General features: G+C 38.7%; 1 protein-coding gene across 1 annotated transcript in view; it reads left to right on the top strand.

Annotated features, from left to right (window-relative positions):
• The first annotated feature begins 576 nt into the window (after window positions 1-576).
• Window positions 577-9,603, top strand: part of wdr27 (WD repeat domain 27) — a 32,038-nt gene continuing 23,011 nt past the window's right edge. Inside the window, exons 1-18 of the mRNA XM_086122474.1 lie at window positions 577-714; window positions 1,131-1,272; window positions 1,494-1,618; window positions 1,741-1,854; window positions 1,935-1,986; window positions 2,062-2,132; window positions 2,224-2,311; window positions 2,402-2,498; window positions 3,294-3,385; window positions 3,500-3,564; window positions 4,211-4,323; window positions 4,763-4,836; window positions 7,270-7,339; window positions 7,527-7,595; window positions 7,684-7,787; window positions 7,935-8,024; window positions 8,585-8,706; window positions 9,374-9,507. Coding sequence (XP_085978600.1) covers window positions 577-714; window positions 1,131-1,272; window positions 1,494-1,618; window positions 1,741-1,854; window positions 1,935-1,986; window positions 2,062-2,132; window positions 2,224-2,311; window positions 2,402-2,498; window positions 3,294-3,385; window positions 3,500-3,564; window positions 4,211-4,323; window positions 4,763-4,836; window positions 7,270-7,339; window positions 7,527-7,595; window positions 7,684-7,787; window positions 7,935-8,024; window positions 8,585-8,706; window positions 9,374-9,507 — 1,760 coding nt within the window. The remainder of the gene's footprint in view (window positions 715-1,130; window positions 1,273-1,493; window positions 1,619-1,740; window positions 1,855-1,934; window positions 1,987-2,061; window positions 2,133-2,223; window positions 2,312-2,401; window positions 2,499-3,293; window positions 3,386-3,499; window positions 3,565-4,210; window positions 4,324-4,762; window positions 4,837-7,269; window positions 7,340-7,526; window positions 7,596-7,683; window positions 7,788-7,934; window positions 8,025-8,584; window positions 8,707-9,373; window positions 9,508-9,603) is intronic.

The following is a 9,603-nucleotide window of genomic DNA, read 5'->3' as shown; positions in this document are numbered from 1 at the left end:
GCAAGACATCTTTATATATCACCATCATGAACAGCACAGGGTTGCATTTGATAACAATATTTCATTTATATTTTATATAGATTATCTGAGTCTCATTACAGTCACATTTTTAATTGTTTTATTTGTTTATACTGTATCTGTTTGCCTTGATTACACGTTTTCAAATGATTGTTTTCGCAATCACAAATTAAGATTGACTGTCATCTAGTGGTTGACGGTTGTGGTGCAAACACTAAAGGGTCTCCTGACTCAAAAAAGAACACGTCCCACTCTGAAACGATTTTCACTACGGTTTACATCATAATGAAAGAGATGAACACATCATTCAATAGACAATCTCTACCAAAGCGTTGCAGCCGGTCTCCGAGCAACCGTAAACGTTTGTCAATACGAGACGTTCATCACGTTGAGGAAAATAATCATTAGTTTGACCAAACGTATTCTGTTGAGAATGCGTAATGTTTTTAGAGTAATTCAGACGAGATACTGAATAAGTGACAATCATTTGAATTGCTATCATGTTATGTTAACAAGTGAAGGCGAAGGCGGGTTTGTGGTTTGCCGAGGAGAAGGAAAATGATAGTTGAAAGATTCAAATTGACTTGTGACAAACTTCTATCGTACCAGCAACTCGCTTATAGTTACTGTTACACGTGCATCCCTCAGAATGGCAAGGATATTCTCATGTACAGTAATGCGGACGTTGGGCAAAAGGTTTGTCACCCAAGATTTGCATGTTTATGACGTGTCTCCCTCTATGTCGAGAATGTAATTCATAGTGTATTTAATGTGTGTGTGTGTGTAGGTGTGTGTGTGTGTGTGTGTGTCTACATGCGCAAGTCCAAGGACAACATGCAAACTGCACACAGGAAGACCAGAACCGAAATTGAAACCCAAAAACTCAGAACAGTGTGGCACATATGCTAACATATAGTCCACACTGTTCTTTCGGCCATGCACTGCAAGCTATATTGTTTCCTTATCATTTCCTGTGCTATTATACATTAAGTGGAAAAAATGGGACTGTATTTTGAAGCCAGTGCGTTGCAAGATTTAAAAAAGAGTACAGTAAAGATAGTGGGACACCACAATGGCATGAATCACGCAAGAGTTTTTCTGTGTCTCCACAGGCCTTGCTGTTCACGGGCCATCACAGTGAAATCACCTCCATGACTTTTGGGAAAAAGAACTCACCTGTCCTTCTCTGTTCTGCATCTGCCGATTACATTATCGTTTGGAATGTGGAAGTGTGCCAGAGAAGAGTGAACCAAGGTACAGAAAGAGAAAGTCGGTTCATGTAAATCCATACAAACTAGACATCTAGGAACAAGTGAAATGAATCTATTTGCTTTTATGATAAGACAGTTGAGTTGTGATTGATAATGTCAGAAAGTATTCATTGAACAGGCCACATATTGTGGTTTTACTTTGCATTGGTGTACAACTGTACTGCATCATAATGAGCTCATGTTGCTAACTGAATTTTGCCAAAGGTCAAATTGCAGCTGGGACAGTTATCGGAAGTTTACCAGGTGAAGTGGTCCATCTTTCCTTCTGCTTGTCTGATGAGAAAGTGGCTGCATGCTCTGGAGCCACTGCATATATTCTCAGTTTAGAGGTATTTATTTTGCCATGTCTAAATTCATGTTTAGGATTTGAACTCTGATATGCAGATGCAAATGTTAATGCACAGTGGACACAAATGGGAAGCCAACACTGTATGACTGTTTTTCTCATCAGAAAGAGGAAACAATCTCGACATTAACTGGCCACTTGGGACCTGTAACATCAGCAGAGTTTTGCACGTGGGATAAAAACATTCTTGTCACCACGTCAGAGGACCGAACATTCAAGGTACGGAGTTAACATTCTGAATGATGTATTATCACACATTAAATATTTTTGGGTCAGAACTGTACAACACAATCTTTTAGGTATGGGATCTACAAACTGAAACAGTTTTCTACCAATCTTTTGTACTGTCAGGTATGACATTTAAAAATAAAACAGATCAAAGCTTTTTCATTGTTTGATGCGTTTAACCAAACTCTTATTGTTCAGCTTCTCCGCTGCTCAGTGTGTTCTTCATGAAGGAAAATAGGCACATCATCACCGGCTCCGCTGATGGACAGGTTGTTACAGCCAGCACTGACAGCACCAAAATGACCTTCACAAAAAGTAGTTCCATGCTGCGTGTGACCAATTATTTTCTGTCTGCTTTAGGTTTGGTGTTTTTCTCTCCATGCTGACTTTTCTGGTCAGCTAGTGACCAAAATCGACCTTCACAAAAATGAACAAAGACATCAAGCGGGTGAGATCCTAGCCATGGAGTACAGGTGATAGCACTAAGTAGTTTGATAAGCCTACTTACTTTAATGCTGCATTTCATGATCTCTTTTAGGAGTGGGAGAAAAGTCATCAGAAGTGGACATTTCAAAACCTGTCCTCAAAATCGTTTCTATCGGCTCATGTCATGACAACATTGATGCAGAGAAAAGGTAAGTGGAACAAATATCGACCCATCTATCAGTCATCCTTCCATCGCCTCGACATGACCTGTTGTGCTTTACTTACAGGGACATTTAAATTAGTTCAGTATTTTATTGTCTGTTTTCTGGGCTTAAGTCTCGGGTCAGGCCCTCCTCTGTGTTTTCACGTTCTCTTTGTGCTTGCGTGGGATTTCTCCAACATTCTAAAAACCTGACGGTTAGTTTAATTGAAGACTCAACATTTTCCATATCTTTGAATGTGAGTATGAATGGTTGTTTTCACTCCATGTCTCCCACAAAGTCAACTGGGATATGCTCCAGCTCACCCGCTACCAAATTGAGGATAAATGGTCTAAAACATTAATTTATAGTGGACAACATGGCCAACGCAGTTAAATTATCCCGGGTTTAGATCCCAGAACAGGGCTTTTTCTCTCGCCTCCTCCCACATTACAAAAACATGATTATAATGATATACAGTAATGATATTGCAGAATACCTTTCCTTCATTATGTTTAATTACAGTCTTGCCATACGTCATTAGTGTGCGAGATTTACGGTCTGAAATAAACAGATGGAGATTTGCTGTGTTTGACTTAATCTGTCTGGATTTGGACCACTGCAAGCAGATGGATGCTAAAAATCTTTATTTTACGTGGGATGTATTGTACTGTATACATGTATCTTGCAAACCACACTTTAAAACACATTCAGATTCATCTTTAGACCATTTTAGTGTTGACATCTCACACCAAGATACCTTGTTAAGGTGCAACTCGTGTCAAAGTTTTTCTACCTTTCTAGGGACAAGAGCTGGTTATGCGTTGGAAGCACAGATGGTCTGTATGTAGTCGATCTGGCTACATCAGAGCTAGTGTCTGTTCTACATTTCACAGGTATGGTGCCTTTTGTTTTTGTGCTGCCCAAAAACCCCATTGGGGGGGAAACCCCCCCTCAGTATTTTGTAGAAAGCAGGACATCATAAAATATTGCATTTCAACTGATTCTAGACTACCCCAATTTGAGCATCGCAATGGCTGGGTCTTGGGTCTTCTCTGACACGCCTAACAACTCTGTGAGTATACCTCAAATAATCAAATGGCATTGCTACATTTTTCCATAGTTCATGCTTTTTCTCATAATCATTGATGTCCTTTGAGATGTGATTTGGACAAAGTTTAATTTGATTAATCATGCAATGCCAGCGTAGCAGTGGTCCCTCAACTTTCCTCATTATTTAGGTTATTGTGTAGACAACACACGATGCACGTCTACTGCGGTTTCCTCGTTTTACCATGCTACAGACTGTTTGAGTCAGACCTTTCCCAAAATTAAAATGTGGTTGCTATCACGTAAAAACTTAAGTATAAACTTTAAATGTGTGCCTTACTGCTTTACCAATTAAAGTCTGTCATCCGTATATTGAGGGAAGTTTTTATTTAGTTTTGTCTCATAAACCTAAATAATCTCTTCATGGGTTTTGCACTTAAAAAATACATTTCAGTAACTTTGCAAAGTAGAGGATTGCGTGATTGCTCTTCACTTCTATTGCTCTTGGCAATATTGTATTGCATTGTTGAGTTTGGGGTTTTCCATTTTATTCCTGCCCAGAAGAAAGCAATGACTTGTCTAAAGTTCTAAAATAAATGTGTCTGATTTCACAATCTAATCTAACAGATGATCACCATTACCTTGACAATTGTTGAACTCCTGCCACACAGATGCTGTTTTTAGTGAGCTCTTTGTTTACTCCCTGTGTGGGCCTGTTGGAGTTCTGTCTGGGTGATGTGGAGAGAATCCAGGCAGGGAGTCAAGGCTTTTCAATATTTCCAAGGTAATCTTGAAATTTCGTCCATGTAAATATATAAATAAAATATATACAGAGAAAGAGTGAGAGGCAAACAACTGTTCGCTCTCTCTGTAATTTCAATAGACACTTTAAAATCTAAATTTGTGGTGTGAATGGTTGTTTGTCTATAATCAATGTGAGGCGGCATGTATGCCACCTCTCATCTAAAAATCTGCTGACAGGCTCCAGCTCATCCATAACCCTAATGAGGAAAAACTGTATGATATGTTTAACCTCTGAATATTTGACTCAAGGGGAAAATTGCAATGGACGAGCGGGAGTCTTGATTGCGTCTGCTGAATTACATTTTTTGATGAGTCAACAATGTTATGGTAGAGCAACTAATAATCCAGCAATGGAAAAGCTTATAAGTATTCAATTCCAGGAACTCTTTTCCCCGTCTCACCCCCTCCCTTGTTTCCAGTTCCCCGCCACTGATGGAGTCTCCCCTCAATGCCGAGTTGAAGAAGAAGGAGCCCAATCATTTGAAGAAAAAAGGTGAGGATGTGTCATCGTCTTATGATGCCAGACATGTCATACCATGGCGACACTGTAGTACAAATTTTAGCAGTCGATAGTGCACCCCTCTCATGTTGTGCTAGTGCCTGATTCATGATCTTGTTTACAGAGTTAAGCGGAGAGCTTGTGCAAATTTTTTCGCACTCCCAATTGATTCTTCTTGTTGATTCGGAACAGATAGTTGATGCTCGTGTTCGTGATGTGTAGTACTCGCAAGCTTCTGACAATGTTTTGTCTTCAGTCGCTAACCACTAGCAGAAGGACATGCTTTAAATTTCATTAATTATTTTGGTTCTTGCGAGGTCTATTCCACAAACTCCCACATTATATCTGAGAGAATGGAAAACAGTATTTCCTTCACGCAGCAGGGGATGGTAATTACTTATCTAACTCCCTTCAATTTGAGTACTTTCAGCACTTTAACAGGTACTTGAAATATAATAGCAGATGCAAACACATTGTAACCGAGATGTGGGTGTTAATTATCCAAATGGGGTTGCTTTGTGCAGTCATGGGTTCCATGGTCAAAGCCTATTTGTGACCCAGGTGTTATCATTAGGCTCTGGCAGCAGCGTACACTGTTCTCTGGGGGCGCGTTCAGTGGTTCTTTGTGGTTTTTATGTTGCTCTCATGGATGGTAGCGGTGGAAAAGGGCAACATTATCCTGAGTCCCTACAGCTGCATGGAGAAGAGCTGTGAGCCTCACTCTGGAGATGTTGTCGAGCTGTACTGCATGCTAAGTCAGACCCAAAGCCACAAGCATTTACTGACTAATGCGGCCTTAATCACGCTGCATTCTAAAAGTATACACTATCTGCAGAATTGAAGCCTATTAAACCATAAACCACTCAGGATCTTGGAAAAGAAAACATTGTTCCATTATAAGTCTGGAACGAGGCTACAGAAGCTCTTTTTAAAGAGCCGAGTGAGAAAGAAGGATGACGCATAACGTGAATCTGAAATTGAAATTAATGCCTTATTTTGTTTTAAAACGTTTTGGGGGAAGAACTTGCACTTTGTTGCTTTGTATAGAGAGAGATCACCGACACTACGAGTCACAGTCAGTCTCATTCTATATTTTACAGGTCATATTTGTTTAATAAAATTACATTTTCAGATGATTCTATTTCATTTATTTTTGATATCATTTCCTTTCATTCATTTTGAAATGGGGGCAGATGGCTCTAATGCTTCATACTGGGAAGAAAAAGGACAGAGAGATGTGCAAGTAATACAGACAGATATACATGTTGAGGAAATGCCCCCCGTTAATGTGTAATATTGTACATTCGTTGTACAATAAGTTTCATAATTAAATCGCACTCTTATCTACATACCATGATCCCTGAATTTCAGTCTGTTACACCCATTAGTTTTGGTAAAGGACACATTGGGTCATATAGATGCGGTAATTTATACATTTTTAGAAGCCTGAATTATTATCTTTGTCTTTTTCTTGGACTTCTTTCACCGTGTGAATTTCCTCCTGGGCTTTGTCTCAGAAAACATTTCCAGAGATAGCCAGAATCACTGTTAAATCAATAATTTAACAATCAGTCACTTCTTAAAAATCCCAGAATTTAATATACTTCTGTGGGTCCAAAAAGCTTAATGACTCATGACTTTTCGTCCCGCAGATGCAGTAGATTGTTTGGGCAACTGAGTAAGTTTTCCAGGAAAGAACTGTTTCAAAATAACACTGATAGATTTATTTATTTTTCCTTCCAGTCCTTCATATAAATAACCCTTGTAAATTTAAAGGCTAATACTGTGGTAATTTTTAACTCTGTAACTCTCTCTCTCTATATATACAGTATGTTGTTATTTTATTTTATTATGATTAGCTAATTTGAAAGAAAAACTTTGAAAGTGGTCTTTAAATCATTCCTCTCATTCTTCAATTGTTAGTTCCCAAATGAACACACAGCAAATCACTCATCCAACTTCTCTCAGTGACCAATGAGGGGCAGTTGAAGGGATTTTGTCTATTTTCTTCATTCAGATTTACATTTGTATATTGCAGAAAGTATGGATAATGCTCCATCTCATTAAACCAGATGATTATTGTTATGGAATATCTTGCGTATTCATTTATTTTTATGCTTTGGACAGGAACGTTGTTGGAAAACAATAGCTCATTGTAATGCTCACCCCTCAAATTTGTGGCTTTTAATTAATACTTCTCCGCTAATTTGTATAAACTATGACACCCTATTACTTACTGTACAGTGAACATTAAGTATGCCAGTTTGTTGACGTTTTCTGAAAACTCCCTGGGGGGGTCGGACACAGCAAAGCTGAAGAGCTGATTTCATATTGGTGCAGATCGGGATGAAAGTGTGCTTTCAATTCTTTTCTGAATTTCTCAGGATAGAATTATGTTCCTCTTAAAAATAAACTATTTTTCCACAGGGGGGGTGAAGGAGCAGCCGCTTGTCTTCCACTCAAAGGTGAAATCATCTGGATACACAAGCTCCCCAAGGTAGCCAAACAAGATAGATAATCAAAACTGTCTGTTCATAAATTAAAATTAAGCTGCGTTACTTTGCCCTAAATTGGGGGTGGTGGGAACAATCGTTCATGGTTCACAACACCCCCGAGAATCTTCACAATTCACACCCGTTTATTGTGGCACCCATTACTATACAACATTTCTACTTTTATGACAGAAAGCTTATATTTTCACATCCCAAAAAAGCTCCGAAAAGTCAGTCTTCAATGAAGACAAATAAGAAGAAGTAAGTGCTCTATATTATTCTTTAAAAAAAAAACTGCATTGAAATGACAGTAGTTTTCTTGTTTCTAATCTTACTAATTTTCATTTAGAGGTTTATTCCTCAAAGATTACCCAGACGACACTGCAGCACCGACAGTTCTTCGCGTCCATCTAAGTATTACAAACAAGCCAGTTTATTGCCTCCAATATTCAGGTGTGTATTAAAGTCTGTTATGTCTTCTAAACATTTCATGATGTACAGTACTCCACATTTTTCAAAACCTGGTACTGACCTACCCAAAATAATCATCTGTTGAAATGTATCATACATATTGATTGCATGTCTTTGCATTTCTCCCAGGTGATGGAAAGCAACTCCTGTGTGGTCTTGGTGACAACTCTGTGTTTATGTACAAGTCTTCCCTTCATGGCAATCCAGCTGTCTATACAGGTATGGTGTTGCTTCACAATCATATGAACAGTGATTGCGCTGTGTGATCTCGGGTTAGGCGCGAGTGTTTTTTTTTTTTTAATCTTTCCCAATTGGCCTCAAGAGAGTGCTCACATTCCAGTGTAATTCAACATACATCTATTCTCAAAGTTTTACTCATTTTACATTAAGTCAAGGAGAATGAAGAATTTGAGTCATTACCAAATGAATCAAGAGAAAAGCCTTTTTGGGCTACTGCACATAACTTTGAAATGGACCTTTGACTTGAATTGAAACACTCCACAGATATTTACTGACTCGCTGATAACTGTCAACCTTGTAGATGAGGAATTTTGACTACAGATGATTTCTGAAGTAGGATTTTAGTGTCGGCACGATCTATCCCATACCGAAAGCACCAAAAGGGGGCAGCACAGATACGATGACCAATGTGAGGTTACAGAGGGATGCTGAAATCCTCACTCTCTCCACAACTTACTGGAGTTCCATAAGAGCAAATGTTGCAAATACACACGGTTATTTCCAGCTGATTATGAAAGGCTCTCTTTGTCTGCATCCAGGACACGACAAGCCAGTGAGCAGCGTGAGCTGGAGCCTAAATAGGCAGTGCTGGTTAAGTGCATCACATGACCAGACTCTGCGACTTTGGACTCATGACATCCCAGAGCCTGCTGTTATCATGGTAAAATGTCTCATTACCATTCAAAACACCGATACTTGTGGTCTTCAATGTCATTCCTTTCAAAAGCCACCCCGATTTCAACCTGACCACTCACATGCCAATTCAAAAAAAAGCCTCACGTGCAGACGATTCATCATTGACAATAAAGCAACTGTAGGACATGAACAGAAACTCAACGCAGTTTTTTTTTTCGTGGAAAAGATTCTTTCCACCATCTCCACGTAAAAGATTGATGGCATCAAAGATGAAGAACAAAAGCAAACAAAAAAAGAGGCCCGGTGTTCTACAGTATGCTGTCTTTTGCTCATAAAGCCGTCTTTAGTTATGTTGAAATCAAGAGACTCAATGAAGATGTGTTTAAGTTAAGCAAACATGCAAGATTTATTTTTCGATTGTCTGTCCATAAAATCTCAAAACGGGCTTTTTACTAGCTTCGAGACAAAGACAGTGGTTACTGTATTTGCTCAAGCAACTGAGGGATTTTAAAAAGAATTCATTTTACAGCAAGCTAACAACCATTGCATGGTTACAATGGTGTGACTCAAACGAAACAGATTAAATAATCATATTACATAGGAGAACTCTTTGTGAAATGTGTTTAATTTTGAGTTTGTCTGTCAGTATATTTTAAGAATATGAATGTCACTTGTTTCTTGTTTTCTTTCAGGGGAAAAATATGTTCTCTAAACCTATCAAAGCTGCCCAGTTTTATTACCTTGACAAGTTTTTGCTTCTTGCATCGGGAGACTCACTCCACTTGTATTTGTACCATGTGGATGTCACACATGATGACATCAAAAGGTAACGTGAGCTTGGGTGGGTTCATATTTTTTTGGGTTTGGTCATTTTCTCATATGACATCATGAAAAATGCCAATCATGCTTTTTAAACAATTTT

Source organism: Hippocampus guttulatus, chromosome 10 (assembly GCF_054856545.1).
Source record: "Hippocampus guttulatus isolate MCC_2025c chromosome 10, RoL_Hgut_1.0, whole genome shotgun sequence".
In the NCBI taxonomy this organism is placed as follows: Eukaryota; Metazoa; Chordata; class Actinopteri; order Syngnathiformes; family Syngnathidae; genus Hippocampus; species Hippocampus guttulatus.
Note: the sequence above shows the minus strand (reverse complement) of the source record. Positions and strands in the feature narration are given on the sequence as shown.